The sequence below is a fragment of the Anas acuta genome, chromosome 14, assembly GCF_963932015.1.
Source record: "Anas acuta chromosome 14, bAnaAcu1.1, whole genome shotgun sequence".
Classification (NCBI taxonomy): Eukaryota; Metazoa; Chordata; class Aves; order Anseriformes; family Anatidae; genus Anas; species Anas acuta.
This window is the reverse complement of record NC_088992.1, coordinates 13,828,206-13,848,426: the sequence shown is the minus strand read 5'-3', so window position 1 is coordinate 13,848,426 and position 20,221 is coordinate 13,828,206. Positions and strand designations below refer to the sequence as shown.

Sequence of the window (20,221 nt, the reverse complement as noted above, 5' to 3'; positions counted from 1 at the left end):
GAGAAGTTTATCAAATTAAAACAAAGAATCCAAGGCAAAAGAGCACAAATAACTGAACAGAAAGAAGGTAAATCTCATGTCAGGAGGAGAGAGAACCCTGAAAAACAAGTGACATAGAATAGCAGAGTGGTAAACAAACCAATGCAACCCTGCAAAGACAAAGACAATACTTCATGGGCTTGAACTTCTTCCAGTCTCTCTCCTCCAAAACACTCATGTTACTGCCCCCAGCACAGGTTAAAGCACCAGGAGCCACGTCTGTTCCTGCTGACAGCTCCCACAAGGACACTGCCCACCACACCGTGTGCTCAGGGCAGCCCCAGCAGCCGGCCTGGCTGCCCAGGGCTTTGTCCATGGCAGATCAGCAGCACACAGCACGGGGCTGGGGCACGCTGCAGTCAGGCACAACGCTCCTCCTCCTTGTGCGGCAAATTTGGTCCTAAGCAAGACTTCGGCGTTATCCCCAGCTCCGGGATAATCCTGTATCCCCAGCACTGAATTCCCACCCTGCTGCAACCCCAGCTCTGCAAAGCAGAGGCATGGGATAACCGTGCTGCTGCTCAGCCACTCCTGCTGGGACGTGCCACTGGCTCCAACTGAGGCTCTGCATCAGGTCAGAGGCTTTGCTGGAGGGATGCATCAGCTCCCGAGCAGCCTTTGCTACCAGCACAGCTCTGTGGGCACTCAAAACTGCAAGCACCATCTCTACACCCATTGCCCTCCCAGCCCATCTGGCAAAGATGAAGCCCCAGGTCTCCAGCCCGGCTGCTCCCCAATGTGGAAGTCTGGCTCAGTGGAAGACGTACAGAAAAAAGTGAATGTCTTTTCTGAGTATGTGTTTGGAAATTAAAAAATAAAACCTTCAAAAGATTGCTTCAAAGGAAAAAAGGAGGAAAAGAAAATAGAAGATTTTAGACTGTGGAAAAAAAGTAGTCAAGAGATACAAACGCATCTCACTTTATTTGCACTGGGCCGTGCCAAGGAAAAGATGAAAATGCAATTCTTTAAATTGTTCAGACGAGGAAAGCTGTTTCTACTTCAGACTGAGACCTGTCTGCAGATTAAAAAATAAAAAATGAAAAAAGGGCCACCCAGTCAGGGCTGACTTACCACACTCTAGCAGGAGGCTTGGGTGCAGCTTTTGGCACTTGGCAGCGGGGCGGCCTCGTGTGCGCTCCCGGAGGAAGGGGAGTCGCTCACTTCAGTCATCCCTGCACCGACACGTTTTGCACGAGCGTGCTGGAGCTGAGCAGCGTCCGCCTGTGCGGCGGATCCATAAACACATGGTAGGAACATTTCGCAGCTTGTTCTCTGCGTCCAGAGGTGAAACATCTCCCAGGAGCAGGAGCTCGCTCCCATCCATCTTCTTCCTCCTGCTGGCACGCGCAGTCACTGCTATTTGTGGAGCCTTTCCAGCAAGTACCTAGAATAAACCTCCAAAAATATACATCCCTCGCGCTTCTCCAGAAGGGAAGATTGCTGTTTCCTATCCTCCTGGAGGCTTTTGCCTTGTGGAAGTAGCTGCTGGCATTGCAGCTGCCTCCTGCGGGCAGGGAAAGGCAGAGCCACCAGCACCCACCTCTTCTGCCCAGGTGAGGTGGTGGGTGCCACGCACGGGGATCCACCACTCTGTGCCATGGCCACTATGGTGACAGAGCCACACTGCTGTCCCCAGCAGGCCATGGAAGAGTTTGGCCAGGTAATTTTGCTGTTTGAAGGGGTGAGAGGGATGTGGGAAGGAGGTAGCACTTGGCTGGTAGCAAAGGCATGGCGTAGGCACAGGCAGTGACAAAAGGGACAGGCGCTTGGAAAAGAGGCAGGAAACATCCCACTCACTGTGCAGACAGGAAAAAGGGCAGGGTAAGAGGCTCCTGGATGCAATTAACAGCCCCATGCAGCTGCTGGAAGCACCCACATTTGGGAACCAGCTAAAATAATCACCAGACGTGGGTCTGGACTGCAGGTCCCAGCCCCCTGTAGCCTCCCAAGCCCTCAGTGCACACCATTTGTGCCAGTGCTCAGCTCCAGCTTTCCCCTTGCCACCCCAAAGCCGCTTCAGCTCCACCTTAGCGCCCACATCCACGTCCTGCCTGTCGTGAAGGGGTTGGGGTGAAGCAAAGCCTCACCCCCAGCAGCTCTGGAGTGGCCGTGGGCTGCCCCCTCCCTCCCCAGCACCACCCCTTGCCATAGCACCTCAGCAATGGTTTCCATCTGATGCCCAGAACAATTCTGAAAGCTTCCCTCAAATAACACAACAGGAACAGCTCTAAGATTCCCCTCTAGGAGCTGGGCCACGTTGAACCGCAGTTTTTGTAGGACAAACACCGCCAGCCCTCGCTGCGCTCCCTGCTGGGATTTCAGCACCGCAGCCTCCTGCTCCTCGCAAGGTTTGGTGTTACTCATTTTTAATCTCTCATCTGCCGCTTGCTGAAGAATGGCACATCCAGCGCTTCTCACGGGGGTGTAAGCTCATTTCCGAGCCTGCAGCCAGGGGAAGAGCCTCCTGCATGAACCCAGCAGCTCCCCAGGAGGGAGTTTCCCAGCCCCTTCCCTCAGACAAACTCACCTGTGTCCCTCCTGGGCCCCAAGCTGCCGGTGGACATTTGCACAGGAGACCAAGAGGTGCTGTGAAACCCGAAAAGCCTTCAGGTCAGCCTCCAGCTTGGAACCTGCCTCACCCGAGCAGCAAGGAGGACGCGAGCACCCAACGCTCAGCTCCTGCTCTCCCTTCCCTAAACCCAGGGCCAGTCGGGGTGACCCCCTCCCCCTGCATCCCCCTGCCACCTCTCCCGGGCTCTGCCTGGACACACACAAACCCCTGGGCTCTGAAAACTGCAGCTCCTCAACCCAGAGGGCTTAAAGCAGAAAAACTCTGAATGTGAGAACTCAAAAATAGGAACAAGTGAGAAAAGTTCCCCTCTGCACACTAAAGGAAATCTGCTCTAAGCTGACCCAAATCATTTTGCTCTTACTTCCAGCCCAGGGAGCAAGCAGGCGCATCCCTGCTCTCATCCCTGCTCCCCGAAACTGCAGAGGGATAAGATCTGGTGATTCTTTTGACCTAGAAAGGTTTTGTAATGCTTCCCGCACACGTCTGCACGCTTAGCTGTACAACTTTGGGAAGAAATGCCAAAAAAAAAAAAAAAAAAACACTCCAGGTGCTTCCTTAATTCAGTCCACGAGATGCTAGATCCTTCCAAAAGGGTTATTTGTAAGAGGGCAAGCACTTCCAGGGTCACCTCGCTGCTGATAATTGGCACTGAGACAATGTGAAATATCTTGAGAAGGGAGAAGAGAGACCCCCCAGACATGGTGGGCCACGCTGAACACCGCCAGGCCGTGAGCACCAGGGCTCCAGGCAGTTTGTGGGACAGCAAGGTGCAGAGCTTGGCGGTTAACCTGGAGGCAATCCCTAGCTTCAACAATATTGTTAAGAAAACCTTTAGTTAGCAAAACTTCCTTACGACAGCTGAGGACAAGGCCATACCTGTGGTAAGCAGGCAGCGTAAGGCGCTGTTCATCCACGCATATCCCAAAGGATCTGTTCCAGAGGCACGTGCTGTTTGCCCTCCAGCTTACACGCCAGGAACTGGAGAGGCTTCAGGACAGGCCTGTTGCAGCCACCCCAGCCCCTTTTCCTTCCCTGAGCCTGGCCAAAAGCTCCCAGCTCCAGGCTAGCAGAGGTTTGGTGCCTGCCCAGCGTTTGCTGCAGGACGGCGCTGGGCAGCCTCCACCCCTGAGCCAGCAAACAGTGAGCACCTGAAACTCGTTAGCTGTAATTGCTGCCATCCCACATAGGGGATGACCCACAGCAGGAGAGCTGGCACAATCAGGCTGTGCAGAAATATGACCACAGTCATGCAGGACAGGAAAGCAAGGTGTTCCTCTGCATCCAAGTGTTCTCCTCTCCGCACACGCTGTTCCCTTCCAGTTATTCTATCCGTGCAAGTTTTCCCCCTGGGTAACCACCACCCTCCTTCCCCAAGTCCAGGCAGCGCTGCTCACGCTCCCCACTTGGACCTTCTGCATCTCACAGCTGCTCAGAAAAAAAAAAAAAAAAAGAATGAAAAAAAAGCTTCTGGAAATGGTGAGAAGCAGAGGTAAATGAAGAGCAGACATCTGTGAAAAAAAAAAAAAAAAAAACAAAAAAAAAAAAACCCACACTGCAGCAGAGCAGAAAACTCAGGCCTGGAGTGCTCAGCTCTGTACCTGCCAAGGAGAAAGCTCTGGGCTGGCCAGTTTATAGTATCAGGCCCAAACATCTCCTGCTCAGCCCCAAAACACATCTCGCTGCTTGCTCTCCCACCACGTTCTTGAACCAGGCTTTCCACTGATTAATTTGACTGAAGTGCATTTGTACCCAATGGAGCACATCAACGTGGCTCTGACCTTGAAAGCCAGCCCAGGCTGAGCTGGATCTCTAACAGGAGCCTTTTCTGCAGGCAGTGAGGTTGTTGTGGAGCTGCTATCTCACAGAGACAGCAAAGGAAAAGCCCAGGGCGACCTTCCTGCAGGCACCGACTGCAACAGCAGCCACAAGCGGCCACCTCATGGCAGCGGGGGGTTACCAGAACAGGGGATCTGCTGACAACTCTTGCCATAAAGCCACAAGAGCACAGCCCGCTGAAGCCTTTCTTCAGATGGGACTTTTAAAAGACTCACCCAAGTTATTTGTCGTTACCTGTCAGCCACTCGCCTCTCCAATCCTCTTCACAAAAGCTCACGGTTTGCTGAACCAAGCAAACCCACTGCTGCTCAGGAGAAACTGAGCACAAATTAGGACACAGCTGGCTCACTTACAGGGTAAGCACACAGCTGCCCCCACAAACACAGGGCCCTGAAGGACGTTACACACCCCCATTGCCTCACTTCTAAGCACAAACCTCTCCATCACCTGGTTGCAGCCAGCAGCAGCCCGGGGTCCCTCGTCCCCTGGGAGCATCGGGTCACAGCAGCGAAACCATCTGCTGGTGTAACGCGATCAGACGAGCAGGGTAAAACCCAATTCTCCTGCATATTTAACAGCCACGGCTCCCTCAGACCTTGAAATCTGAGAGCACTCAACAGCCTCTTCTTAACCGTGCCCAGATGGCTCCCAGTTTGCCCCACTCACCTGGTGCTCGCGGGCTGGCTGGCAGCAGCACAGCTGCATCATGCCCAGCAGCACACCACAAACAGCCTTGGGCAAGAGGGAAAAGTCAAAAGGGGGCCCCAAAAACTCTGGGAGGATGTGTGAGCACCCAGCAGAGGAGCCTCAACTTCTCTACAAAGCTCTCCAGTGGGAATTAATGGAGACTGTTAAGAATATTAAGAATAGAACTTGAAGGAAAAATAAAAATCTGAAGCCCACCCAGGTGAGATGGATTTTAAGTTTGATCTCAGAATTTCTACTCTGCATTTTCACATGGCTCTTACAGATAACGATATTCAGAAAGACATTCACAAGGGCTTTAAATAGTTCAATGAGGCTTCACTTTTTACAATGCCCTTCTAGCAGAAAAATACATGAAGATTTCTCTTGCTTTCCTCTCAGTGAAGTGCAGCTAGTCTGAACAAAAGTGAAGTTTCTTTGAAATTATCCAGTGTCAGATTAGGCCAAGAAGAATAAAAGTAATCTACAGAGAGGAATTTTGAGCACTGCATTTGCTAATGCTTAGCCAGAACTTGCTTCATATTCTTTGCAGTGTTTATAGCAACCTTTAAAAACATTTCAGGTGAGCACATCCAACCTGCACCTTACCAAAAACACTTCCCACAGCAGATCACTGGTGAGCCCCATGGGAGGCACACGAAGTCAACCCAGTTGCCTAAGATGCCCAAAGCAAGATCCCAGGCAGAGCTAAGAGGACGAGGCAGCACCACAAGGTCTGCACGACAAATCATTCTGGTCGGCGGCCTGCTCGGAACTGAGCTGTCAGAACTCATTAACCAAGCAGCAGCAGCAGCGATGATTTCTCAAATTCTTTAAAAGCAAGGCTTGCTCACAAATAAAACTGACAGAACACCAGGGGACAGAAGTAATACCCAAAACGTGTCACCTTTTTGTTACTGATGTGATGCCACAGAACACACCCAACCATTTTTGTATTGTGGTTGTCTAACAGAAGACCTTTGAAGGACTTATGCACCCTCACTGCACATTAGCAAAAGAAAACCCAAGAAAAGCAGTTTTTCTTAAGGCACAGCTAGCATCAGAAGATCCTTTATGTGCACAGGGCTCAGGGCACGAATTGCTTTAGCAACCCCGGAAATGGGTAATACTTTAAAAAGTCTATCTGCATCCTTGATAAACTAATAATTCTTGCGATGTTTCTGCTGATGCACGGACCAGAAGTGCTGCAGAGCACAGCAGAGAAGTTTCTCCAAGATGGGTGAACTAGCTCAGTGCAGTTTTCACCGTGTCCATACGTTAACTAATGCATGATACCAACATTTAGTTAGATGACGTTACTGATCCATTTATTTGACAAATTAAGTTCAAACTTTTTTTTATTAAGCACATTCCACGGTACAAAGCTTTAGATCATGAACGATATCTGTACAATTTAACAGTTTCAATAAGCTGTTCATACACCAACTTTCCAAACAGATAATTGGCAAACATAATTACAAGTTAGAATTAGACTATCCCAGTGCTTTGAAACATTAATATAGCAGTAATGTACAGTTGCTCATTTATGTTAGCAAAACAAAGTCCAGAGTGCAGCCAGGATCACTACCATTAATCCCAGGAGTCAAGTTCCTTGGGTGCCAATCACAAAAGTCCACTGCTATGTTACACAAAGCACAAAGAAGTTTAGACCGCATGTTCAAATACCATTATCTCCCAAGGAAAAACAGGAATTTAAGTCTTACACATGCATTTAAAAAAGGACTCCATTTTTCAGAAACAAATACCTTTTTCTTCAGGGCTGCGACAGATTTTTCTCTTTAAACAGTTTAATATTAAAGCTATTAGATGAGAAGGGTAAAGTAAGACACTTTCACAAACTACTGTCAAGCTTACCAAAAAGTGATCTTATGGACGCTTAGGAGCGCGTTTTTAACCTTCTGTACTTCATCACATTCGGTCATCTTGATGAAATAAATATCGTTGTAGTAACACGTAAATGGGAGTTAAGTTTAACTTAAACACTGATCCCAACACCTCTCTCAATGTGAAGGGTGAAGAGGAAAAAACCTTGAGTTGCACTTCTGTAACGTTTCAGTAATGTCTTGATGGATGCTTTCTCTGAACTTGTCTGACACAGAAATGCTGCACCTAACCATAGCTGTTCTGCTGGTAAGCTCAGGATCGATCCCTCGGCAATCTGACATCCCTCAGCCTTTCTGATTGTAAAAGGGAAAAATTCAAACCCAAGAAAGTGCTGCCAGAGGACAAAAATACACGACATACAATGATCAAAGGAATGACAATACATTTCTGTGCCAACACACATCTTCCCCAGGAAAACAGGTGTATTTCACGCTGAGTTTGACTGAAGCATTAAAGAAAAGCCACCAACAGGCGTAGTCACACATGGCTAATGGAGATAAAATATTCAAATTCGCATTTGTCCATGTCTTACTCTGACATAAGAAAAATGCAGTAGCGTTTATACGACCACATAAATTAGAGGGGAGACTATGACAATGTGAGAAACTACCGAGGTTTCCAAATCAAAGCATGCTAACAAAGAGAAACCATGACCAGGACATTGCAATATGGTTACAGCTGATAGCCACAGGTAAGAGAACTAGCGTGGTAATCAGAACATTGACCTGAAGGGACCTCCACTCCACCGTAAGGAAGTGTCACAAATCAAACATAAATAAATTTAACTTTGGCCCATGGCACCTTCTCCATTGAGCAGACCAACTAATGCTAAAGAAGGACATCAGCAGGCCGTCGTGAGGCCCTACTGGTGTTAAAAGAAAGACATCCGTAAATACTGCGGCACAAAATTAAGATACAGAACATAAATTAAACATTTTTTAATTTTTAAAAAGTTTAGAAATTACATTTTAAAATATGTAGTTCCCATTAAAAAAAAAAAAATCCTAACGAATACTGAAAACCTCCTTTTGCAGAGAAAATTTCTAGGTAACTCATATTAACCCCTACAGTGCCAGTAGTTAGAACATCCTGCTGCCAAGTGCTACCACATTTTGTATTAGTGTGTAGTGTCAGGAAATCCTGACTCCTAGCACCTGGAGGTTACACGGTTATGTACATTATATCTACATGCTTATACAGTATTTGAAATGAGGCAAGCACACATGGAAAGGTTTTACTATACCAAACATTAGGAAGCATAGGACGGCTGTAGTACAGAGCACAGTTAAAAGGAAACGACAGTGCTATACAACTAGTTTAGATAACCTAGCCTGAATTACAGGTAATTTTTAATTTAAAAGAAATTATTGGTGCAGAAACAAGTAAACTGTAATCCAAAAATATTACTGAGCAATTCAGAAATATTTCTAAGAGTCCAACGTACACTCCTATCAAACAAAACAGGCTCTGAATCTGTCATGAGATTAAAGTCTAAAGGACAATGGTGACTTTGAAAGCAAAGCTCTGTACATTCTGGGTATGTGTTTGGCACCCAAATTTCATTGGAGAATGTTTTTTTCTTTAAAGTCAGACAAAAGTGCAAAGCAATATAAATTAGGCCAAGTCCTTTCTTGACTTCTGATTTATTTCTGAAAAACAAGCCATCTGAGTTCAGGTTCTACGGACAATTTACACGTGAAGCTTTGGATTTCTCATTGCAGGGAAGGATAGGCTTCTGAAATTCATCTACTCCAAGTCAGTGAATTTGTAGTAAATTCAAAGACGACCACTGAGCAGGAAAGATTAAGAAATTTAGATATAGATTTGTGCTGCTTTGCATCTACACAGCATCTAGAACCAATTCTGACTTTAGATGTCGATCAACATCTTCAGGCATGTAGTAGCCAAAATCCAGTAGTTCAAGACTGTGAAACCCTGAAAAAGACAAAAGACAAGCTGAACTGGCAGAACGCAAGTGTCCAAAAGCAACATTTGGAGACATCTGGAGAAGGTTAGGCACATACCACCACTCGTACACCAGGCTGAAACTACAGGAACAAAACACCTGCAGGGAGCACACCACTTACCGTGACGCGTTCAGGGGGCCTTTACATAGCTCATTGTGCTACAAATACTTCCCTCAACGACAGACACCTCCCCGGGACACTGCCCTCCTAACTGAATTCAGAGCACATTCTGCAAAGAGCAGGATTCTCAACAGCCCACGTCCTTGAGCAGGAGGTCCCTTCAGGTTGGCACGGTTCCTACAGGTGAAACAGCAGCCTCCAGCAGCTGGGCTGCCTTCTCCTCCATGCTGCAGGGGAGCACGGTTTGCACCGATACAAAGATCAGCTCTTCCCATGTACGGGATTTTAAAACAACAAAGTCAAGTAGTTTTACGTTTTGCTTACGTTGTCGAGTCACGTGATTCTTACAAGCCTGGAGACCGAATTCGTAGCTAATTAAATCCGAACTTAATTCTGCTTGCTACTTTCCCCAAATCACTTTTGTGGACTACGGCAAGTAACCCTGCTCTGGTACAGAAATTCCCATGAAAAGTTAAAACATCTTTAGGCACTTCCCTCTTGACTTCCCTTCCCCCTAGCCCACGGCCTAGTGCTTAATATAAGAATATTAGACTATCATATGGTAACAATTTTTATCATGTTACAATAAACAACAGGAATTCAACAGAAAGCAATAAAACCCTTGCAGCCAACTGCCAGGACTGTCAAAAATGATCCGCTTTGAAGAGGCATAACATTGCAAGCCTTGTTAAAAAAAAAAAAAAAAGCAAGGGCACAGGGCTGTTTCAAAATTCAGAAGACTATAATGTTTGAAAGAATATAAAACTGTTTCATTAAATGTCATAATGAAATATTAGCTGTTTGACCATAATTGTATGTAGATTTATGTTTTGTGGATTCTGAATTCAGACAAACCTGTCATAAAGTGACATCACAGCATCTCTCCTGTATAGGAAACAATTATTAAGGGACCATCGTTACCAACACCGACAGTTCCCAGGATATGGAGGCCTGCGTGTTTCCAGTTCTGCATCATGGGACAAGTCAGACATAAGCTGTTCAAAACTGTCAAGTGTGCAGAATTTGAAGGGAAGAGCACACTGCCAAGGGTTCTTCATATTTCATCGACAAATCTCCATGACAGTGGATCTTATGGGCCACATATGGCAAGAAAGAAAGAACACCAGCATATTGCTGTTCAAACAAATTGAAATACATTTTATTCAACTCCTCATTTCTTTTGAGCTTAAGACACACCATGTATAGCTTTTCCATGAATCAAAGCTAATAAGAGAAACCTGCCAAATGCACTGTGCTTCCTGTACGAAAGAATTCGCCAATCTCCACCTTACAAGCAAACAGAAGAAGGTACTAGAGAATGAACTGGAAGACGGATCAAGTTTGTGCCCAAAACTATTGTCACCTTCTCACACGGACTATTCTATATGCATGAGAATGTGTGCAAAAATATTCTGAAAGAAAAGGTTTTCCACAGAGAGGGAAAACCAACTTCAACAAGCCCTGGAGTTACCACCCTAAAGTTCATCTAGGTAGTGACCCAGGTGGCGCAGAAGGCATTTGCAGCATCCCTGTCTTAGATTAGGACAAAGTCCCTCTGGACATGACCATCAGTGACAGCATCAAGCTTTCCACAAGTGTGCCACCCTGGACTGAACACAGTTCTGAAGTGGAAGTGACAGATAAGCAGTGCTGGAGGACCTGCCTGTTTGGGTGGTTTCAGGATTTATCTCCCAGGAAAATGCATCTTTTAGCCACTTCCTCACCTGACACAAACAGTAAGTTTAGCACAGTACCTTTTGCAGATTTCTGTTGGCCTTCCACTGCACACAGAATAAAGAAATTTTTATTCTTTTTATAAGGAATAGTGAGTTTTTATTAGATTACCCTTGCAGCAGTGCTCTTGATGTCAAAATTTCTTTGGAGCTCTTAAATGAACTGTTCAGTATGTTTTATTCAATACTGTAATAACTTCTGACACTAAAAACTATGCTCAGATTTTGAGTGTTTCACTTAGAAAGGGAGCATACGGACATACGCATGAAATACTGTAGGGAATACAACTGATTCCCTAACACTCAAGTAGGGCAGAATTCAAGTTTGTATGAGAAACGAGAGCTGATTTAACTGTTCTTCACTCAAGATCTAAGAGAGATAGATATACAAATTTCCTTTGGTTTTAGGGGAAATGAAGCAGACAACACTTTCCTGAGGAATCCTTACAGGTGAAAGGAAAGTAACTTTTAAGAACCTGCATCCCAAAGAAGCCTGAAGTCTTCACAAGGCAAGGTACTTCCTAGCCCAAAGATCCTACAGAAGGAATGGAAAAATCTGAGGAACTCATTGCCACAGCAGGAATAAACACAGATAGATAATGAAAATCCATGCTAACACGAAGACAGGGAAAGCTTTTCCCACAATGTTTAAGCCAACTACTAATTACGTACTTTAAATAAAATAAATCCTTCCTGTTGAGGCAACACTACTCCTAATTCCTTTCACTGCGGTGTATCCACTTCCTTGGAAGCATCCAGTATCAGCACAGGCAAAGACAGGGCACTGGAGAAAGGGGCAACTGCCCTGCTTTAGTAAGGCAATTTGTGTGCTTCCAAGCCCCAGCATTCACAGCTATTTATAGCACAAAGTGCAGTTGTTGGCAGCAATGTAGATGACATAAGGAAAAGAATCCACTGTTCTAACAAACAGATCTACAGCAGAGCTTTTACCCACCGTGCTTGGAGAACTAAAGCATGCTGAATTGCAGAAAAACGGAAACAAAATAGGCTAAGCCCATGGGCATCGTTTTTGACAGCTTTGAGTTGCCACGTTGCCTAGCGCGTCCTTTTTAGTTCTGAAAGCTTTTCCTCTTATGTGTGGATATCACAGAACTGCTCATTTCTGATGAGCACTTGTCCAAAGATCATACACATTTCAGTTTGCTAGAGACACGTTACAATGCTTGTTACAAAGATTTCACCAGGGAAGAGGATGCTTCAAAAACGCTAAATGACCCTGATTTCACTGGGTACTCGGAATGCCTGTGCAGTATACCAAGTTTCCCTCTATCTCCAAGAGCACTGAATGCATAATAGCTTTCCATATTTTACCTTATGCGCACAGCTATCAACAGGAGAGATTATAGAAGGCATGGGGCTAAGATACCGTGACGTGACAAGTTCTATAAGCTGAAGCACAGCCACAGGCTAGATAACACAAGTGGCATAAGGGCATAATAAAGGCATAATTTATTTTCTTAAGGAAAACAGCAGCTTGTTGTTTTGAGTAGGCCAACATACAGATGGCGTGATAATTTTACGAATGTGTTGTATGTGAAAAGACAAAGACTTACCTCCTGAGGGTAGTAAAGTGCAGACTGTTATCTGGAGATGTAAGTGTATGTTCTAGATGGAGAGCGAGTCTCATTCTGGGCACTGGGTGGCACGTTTAAGAAATCCCAAATCAGAATCGTATCGTCATGAGAACTACTAATGATCTGAAATTCATCAAACTGGAGTCTAAAGACACGTCCTGAATGTTCCTGTGAGTAACATGAAATCAGTTAGCAGCCAAGAAGAGGATAACATTTCATTACACTTGTACTCGCACATGTATCTGGACACAAAATGGGGTATCAAAATTCTTGTGCACTGGTTAAGAAGCCCTTAAGTTATAATTGCACTTGAGTTTAGGAAAAGCAGATTTCATACTTAAGCTTTTTTTCAGCAAAACACACAGCTTTCAAATCAAATGCTTGTAAAAACCCTGCATCTCCCCTAGAGGGGCCAGCTGTAGATGCTGAGGTTATTAAAGACAAAAGCAGCCCATCAATCAAGAAGCAGCAATTTACAAGGTTGGCTGGCACTGACACTCTACCAGGGCTCCTTCTCTTCCATCAGACCTTGCATTCAACACTGCTGCTAACCCAATTTCTGCATAGCCCTAGCACACCACATCACAGCTTCATCTAGGACACGTCGCTGAAAGGATCATTATGGCTCACTTACTAGCAAAGGCAGACCGTGTCCAACTGCTGCCGTATAAAAATGAGGTGGAGGAGTACATGCTCCATCAGCTCTTTCAAAAAAGCTCAAAATGACACTAAGAGGCGCAGAAAAGGTTCTCCTCTTTGACCTGCGTACCCATTTTTTAATCAATTTAAAAGGATTACACGACCTTTAGTAGAGAACTAAGCAGAGCTGTCAAATTCATCTCCAAACTATAATCTGAGCTGCAGTATGCTCACTGAAGGGAAAGAACCAACTTGTTACTGAAAAACTAAACATACTGCATTCACAGGGAATACAAGAATGGTTAAATCTCCTCTCCATGCAAAGACTACTGAAATGAAGAAAAATTAGAAGCATTTCTAGCAATGTAAGCTCTTCTGCAGGTGTTGGAAAGGCCAAGCACAAGCTAAATATCCCAGTTACCATCACATACAGACAATAACTTTGGGTCGCTACTAGCTTGGACAAATGTCAAACTGACTCCTGAACTAAAATTTCATGCACATTTCAGTGAAAAGAACAATGAAGTCACTACCCCAATATCTATAATTAAGTCTATCATAAATCAAAACCTTTATTAAAAGGAAAACTACAGCTTAAGGGACAGCCTTAACTCTGGTAGTCCCCTGATGTGATTACAGTTCCTGTGGCAAGCCTTTCAACTCATCCCCCTTTCTCTTAACACATCTCTTCCTTCCAAACTGTTTGGGAAAGGCTCACAGAATTCCTCCCCCCACCAGCTCCCTTAATAAGGGGAAATTCAAAGCCAGCATTACAATGACATTAGGGAACCACACCAATAACTAGAATGATCTGACACACTGTCAGGATGATTTATTTTTGGAGTATTTGAGAAAGGAAAACTAGAAAACCTTAATTTTTTCATTTAAGCTTTGATCCAAGTAATTCAGAATATCGTGATAAATACATTTTTCTTTATTCTTAGCATAAGAAACAGACTAGGCTTTACAGAGAACATCCTGAGTTTCTCACCTATCCCACTACAAGGGAATAACACACCTCCCACTCTCAAATAAGAGATTTCAGATAACTCCAAATGAATTAATTTTACATACCACTAATGTACGCAAGCATAATGTACTTGCTGGGGCACGAGGGTCAAGAGCAGCTTGCAAATCCCAAACTTTAATTTTGCTATAAAGTAAAATAAGAAGGTTATAATCATGTTTTCAAGTATAAACATAGAAAAAAACATCTAAAAGCATCTTAATATAAGAACTCTTAATATAAGAACTAACATCTTAATATAAGAACTGCAGATTTTCCCTTCAGATAATTTATCAACATCAAGCAAGATGTTCTCATTTATGAAATACTACTGCTGAATCTCACAAAACACAAATAGGTTTGTACTTTTTAGCAGCAAATACGATGCCTTTGTGATGGACCAAGTGGGTTGTTTACATTAAAGACAAATTAACTATTTTTATATACACAACCCATTGTGGAGCTGCAGAGCAAGTCAAAAGCCCACAGCACTACTGATGAATTGCAAAGATCCAACAGGAATTAGGCTGAGACTGCTAATCCCAGTGGTACAACAAACACAAATAAAAGGCTAGAGACAAACAGTTCAAGAATTGTTTTTAACAGCTGTACTGTTCACTTGAAATACAAATCGGACAGAGAAAGAACTGGAGAATTTGGACACAGATGTAAGTTGGCCTGAATCTAATCAGCAGTGAAAACACTTCTGTCTTGCAAGAAGTGCTCATGGTGGGGACTCCTACCTTCAACTTACCAGAAAGAGCAACTGAAGAGTTCTGAGAGCCCTACAAGGTATGTTTACTCTTTCAATAAAGATTTTGTTTTAAAATAAACTAACAGAAAGAAGAAAAAAAAAAAGAACACCTAAAGTACTGAGTGCATGGACCTGGCAAGGAGCAATTCCTGAGAGAAGAGACAAAAGAATGCATACTTTTTTAGACTGGTGGTCACTTCGGCCAAATAAAAGTTTGTTTTCTGTGAAAAGTCAAACTTGAGTGATAAAACAATTTTGGTGTGCACTGAAGAGTGCCAGAAAAGCAGTTTGTCTACTTAAAACTGCAGCCTGCTGTGCTGAAATGCTTGAGGTGAAGCCACTCAGTTAAATATTGATCCATCACTCAAGTCAGAAGAGAACCCTTATTTTGCACACAAGACCCGGAGGCTTTCAGAAGATGCTTTGTTAAAGCAAAACCTTTTGAAATTGCTTTCAAAAACATACCCATCATAGGCTCCACTAACAATTCTCTTGTTGTCGAACCTGATGCATCGAACCAGTTCTTCGTGGCCTTCTAACACTCTTAAACAGGCACCACATTCAATGTCCCATAGCCTTAAGAAAACAGAAGAAAAAGTGAGTGCTTCAGGTTCAGTATCACTCCTTAGGACTTACATGCAGCAATTTAAGCATGCTATCAAATGGTTTTCTGGGGAAAATATCACAATTTGCTATTAAAAAAAAAAAAAAAAAAAAAAAAGCTGGTAGAACTAACCTATTCATTCAAAATGGGGGAGGGGACAACACAACATGACAGTTGGACCAGATGACCTTGGAGGTCTTCTCCAACCTTAATGGTTCTATTATTCTAAGTGTTGCATACTTGCTAAATAATTTTAGGAAATCATAACACTTTTTCCTATTCTGCATAAATCAGTGGTTACTAGAGGTTCCGAAAGTAACTAAGAGAACCAGTGACCAATATCTTGCTTATCTCTCCAATCAGGAAACAAGGTGATGAACTACAGGAATAGACAGTTTTGCTTACCTTTGTCTGAACCTCACAGTCTCACTTTTTCGTGAGGATGTGATACGTTTACTCTCTCACTGAATTAAGTATCAGCTATACATCATCTGCCCTAGTGGCCAGCCCTACCAAAGATGCTTTTGCACAGGTAGGGCGGCAGCAAAGGTGGTGGTGGTGAGGAATCCTGTTATCACGTACAAACATGCTCTGTTACACATGGAGAACAGCTTGTTGGCACCTACCTAATGGTATTGTCAGAAGATCCACTGACAACTAGTCGATCCCTGTACTGCAGGCATGCAATGCCACGCTTGTGCCCATTTAGAGTACGAACAAACTCACACGTACTTGTGCTCCAGACCTGTGAAATGTGAGACAAACATTCCTCAGAGAATTATGCTCAAAGAAAGGCTTTTTGCTTTCAACAGAAGTCGTTACGAACTCAGAAGTTTGAGGCTGACCTTTGTTGGACAGCAGAATGAAAACTTGCTTATGGGGTGTTAAAGTAAGACTGGCACTATGGGGCATAGAAACAACAAGAGCCAGCAGCACTGCTGCCCTACTGTACATCGAGTCAATGAGAAAGATTGGGGGGTGTTAGGGGAAAGAGAGGGAGGGTGATAAACAAAACATTCTGAAATGGTAGATATTGCTCCAACAATTTCAAGAACTTGATGACACTTGAATCACTTGGTAAGTCAGCAATCATTTCTACAAGTGGAAGTTACCCCATCCATACACAAAAATAACCCCTATTTTTTACCTAAGAAATTTCTAGCAATCTACGTCTAAGAGAAGACCAAGGCTGTAGCCTGTAGAAGTTTGGTGGTTGCTTCTTCTTTAAGATTAGATTATTTGACCAACTTTGCCCGTTGCTGGTGAAATGTAATTGAAGTTCTAATCTAAAGTATCCATGTAAATAAAGTGGCTCATTTTCCAAGAGAGTGCAGCAGGATCTTTGGCAGATATTTGGGCATGAAACTGCCAAGAGCTTTTTGGCACAATCTAGGGTAGCTCTGGTTCTAGAGAGGGAACGGGGAAACGCCTTGATTATATTAATACACTTCGGGTAACTCAAATCTTCTGGTATGTAAGAGTCTTCAAATACAGCACTTTAATTCTTCAAACATGGCAAAGTCTGGTTTAGCTGCTGGGAAGGTGTGGTGTGGAAAGGCAACTGCTGATAAATTTCAAGTCTGGAATGGGACTGCCAATTGAAATAAAAAATACTGTTTGGAAAAAGGCACAAAATGTGCCACATTTAACAAACAAACCGATCTAAAGACTGGAGTTCAAACAGTGAGCAGGCTTTACTTTCTTGCAATTGTACAACAGAAGCCACAAAAATGTTACGAGCCTAGTTATGTGCATACAGACATTAGCAGCTAGTACAAGGAAGCAGCTAGCTGAACGGTAAAGAAAAAGGCACAGAACTTTATGAAAACCTCAGCTATTCAGGTTTTGATTGCAACACTCAAGCTTTTCTGGCTTGGTAGACATTCAGACCTAGATGAGAGCTCTGCCAACTTACTTTAATGGTCCTGTCACCTGACGCTGACACTATGTACTTGTCGTCGAAGTCTACCACGTTAACAGCAGCACGATGGCCAACTAAGACACGGCGCAGGGTGATGTCAGTAGGCGATGCCATATCCCAGACAGCAATGGATCTGTCCTTCGAGCACGTCACCATTAAGCCATTACTGAACCTTAAATGAAGCACTGCTTCATTGTGATGAATCAGCGTGTTCAGAACTTCACCTGTATTTACATCCCAAACTCTGCAAAAGAAAAGAATTTTATCCCAAATGGAGGAAGGTGATTGCGTGCAGTATGTAGTGCAAACACACAAAGCTCTGCAACCATCTCTAACATGGAGCTCTCTGACTCTTTGGAAGGGCAGGAAGACAGGAACTGGGGAAGTATCTGAGTTCGCTTCTTAAGAGTCACAAGCGATAATTAACAGCACTGAGCAGTTAAGCCAGAAAAAGACTAAGCTGGGACCACCGGTAAGAGGAAGGGCTGCATAACAATGAGCACAACTCTACAACTCCTTCTCGGATGATTAGAACCTATACAATGTATAAATTGATTAAAGAACAGAACAAATACTACCCAAGTGGTTTTTTTTCAGTTTTACTCCATTCATTCAGTTAGCACATACCAGTAACAACTGGAAGGTAGCACCCTCCAGGACTACCCACTAGCTTACATCAAGCAAAAATCACTACTAATTTTACAGTAACTGAAGGCTGCTACCACCAGTTCTTAAGTTTTATAGATCGCCACTGGTAACACTGATACAAGACACCAAGAAAGACACAATGTTCTTCCAATGAAATGTACCTGAGCATATGTATATTGGACATCATCTGACCAGTGAGTTCATTGCAAGAATTTAAACCCATCAAAATCACTGTCAGATGAGCACTCCACACACACCAAGTTTCCTTCCATGAAGTCATAACTAAGCTATGTCAGGTGACATGAGAAATCCTAAAGGAGGAATCGCCACATAGTTGGCCCATCAGCCATTCCACTTCACATTGAGTCCTACAGGTCACAGTCTTTCAAAATGCATAACACTAAAAAGCATGAGACAAATTTGGAAAAAAAGTGCTGAATGTGATGCTTTGCAAAGTGCAGATTACTTATTTTGGGGATAATTGTATCACATTTGTATTAGGGATTCTTACATTTGGAGATTATTTCAACTGTTTCCAGTCCTAATACTCAATTTTTATTTATTTATATTTTTTTTCAAAAACTTAACACTCACCTGACTGTAGAATCTGAAGATCCAGTTACAATGACTCTTTCATCATACTGCAGACAAAGAACTGAGCCAGTATGTCCTGTTAATACTTTCAAACATTCCAAGCTTGTTTTGTCCCAAATCTGTTAAAGATAAGAAGTATAAATGACTTATCAAGATCAAGAACATGGATTCAGGAAATTTAAGCACTACTGCTGCTGAAAAGGGAGGAACAAAACCAGAGAGTGCCTGTCCAAACAGAGGGTCTGTCCTGTCCTCCCTTCTAACTTGAAGTCTCTTTGATGCAAGTTTTTGACAGAACAGTGAGATAAATAATGATAATGAGAAGATAAAAGCCTGTTTTGCAAAAAGAAATGCCATGGCACTCAGGGAATATTAGCATGAAAGCAGCCTATTTGCATGAAAGCTAAGTATTAGCAAGGAAGAAAGACATGGCTAAGGACAGTAAGTAGTACACCGCCTTCATTTGTGTACATGAACTCTGATTTCACATCCTGAACAAGCGTTTCTCTGCATGCGCTGACTCTGAACAAGCATTTCTTTGTAGCCAGCAGCGTTGATTTCCTGAGTGGCAGTCTGCAAAGTTCCTAGAGCAAAACGCAGGTGAAGACTTTGCAGGGCTACGGAGGACATCCCATCTCATAAACCCTGCACAGATAAACACTGCCCCAAGAAGATAAAGAGAAATCAAGGAAATGCCAACAGCTGTCCCTCCAAAGCAGATTTACCCATCGATATCTATGGTAAAGACTGGAAAAGTGTTTACCTTAATGGAGTTATCTCGTAGGCCACTGATTATCTTTTCATCATCGTACTGTAAACAGTAGACACCTTTGCTGTTTTCGGAGCGGCACTGAATCCTTTGCAGATTATGTCGCCCACATCGCCAGTTCGATTCTATAGTCTGACAAGATGGAAGACAAGCAGGAGTTAGGCACGAGGCTGTGTGCTTGAGCACGATCACTCCAAAATGCCCAGCAATCCTTCCACTGTTACAAAGTCCACCCTTAAATTTAAAGCCTAAAGACTTAAATGTTTCTTTCCCTCCACCCACAAAAATACACAAAACAATGAAGTACAACTTTATTTTCTCATGACAAGAGCTGCTTGGAATTCAGTTTCCCCCTGTATTGACACCACCATCTGACAGCAGCACCAAAGACCAAACTGGGAACTTGTATGACACCATGCTCAGCATCACCTGAGGAACACAGAGGCCCACATGGACGTTGGCAGCAGTTCTTGTACCGTCCCATCCCTTCCCCTACCCAGTCATTTCACCTGGTAGCTGTTTTTATGCATCCTAGGATTTTTGAGACACGAAAGCTCCCACTAAGCTCCTTACAGCCTGAAAAAAATAAAACTAACAGGGGCCATAAAAATTAAACCATCTGAAGAATAACTAAAGGTTTTTTTGTTTGTTTTTTAAATCCCTCCCAACTTGAAATCTAAGTGTACTTCTCAACATTTTCATTCTGAAATACATTTTTAAGGTAAGAGACCTGACACCTTCAGAGGAGGCAAACTATTTCATAGCAGAACCAGAATATTTCCACCTTTTCTTCTGCTGTACTACTTGTGTGAAGACCAATGTTGGTTTCAAACAA

At 43.6% G+C, this 20,221-nt stretch overlaps 1 protein-coding gene and 1 long non-coding RNA gene across 7 annotated transcripts in view; one reads left to right on the top strand and one right to left on the bottom strand.

Moving 5' to 3' along the window:
- The first annotated feature begins 4,911 nt into the window (after nucleotides 1–4,911).
- On the top strand, nucleotides 4,912–6,648 carry LOC137864058 (uncharacterized). Its single transcript, XR_011101291.1, has 2 exons — nucleotides 4,912–5,354; nucleotides 5,759–6,648. It is a non-coding gene; the product is annotated as an uncharacterized lncRNA (long non-coding RNA).
- FBXW11 (F-box and WD repeat domain containing 11) overlaps nucleotides 6,472–20,221 on the bottom strand; it is a 71,549-nt gene continuing 57,799 nt past the window's right edge. For all 6 annotated transcript variants that reach the window (XM_068697806.1, XM_068697805.1, XM_068697807.1 and 3 more), the window contains 8 exons: nucleotides 19,381–19,518; nucleotides 18,618–18,736; nucleotides 17,370–17,619; nucleotides 16,081–16,199; nucleotides 15,316–15,426; nucleotides 14,165–14,243; nucleotides 12,431–12,619; nucleotides 6,472–8,971 (listed from right to left, as the gene is read on the bottom strand). In XM_068697806.1, the coding sequence (XP_068553907.1) occupies nucleotides 12,458–12,619; nucleotides 14,165–14,243; nucleotides 15,316–15,426; nucleotides 16,081–16,199; nucleotides 17,370–17,619; nucleotides 18,618–18,736; nucleotides 19,381–19,518 (978 nt within the window). In that variant the 3' untranslated portion in view covers nucleotides 6,472–8,971; nucleotides 12,431–12,457. The remainder of the gene's footprint in view (nucleotides 8,972–12,430; nucleotides 12,620–14,164; nucleotides 14,244–15,315; nucleotides 15,427–16,080; nucleotides 16,200–17,369; nucleotides 17,620–18,617; nucleotides 18,737–19,380; nucleotides 19,519–20,221) is intronic.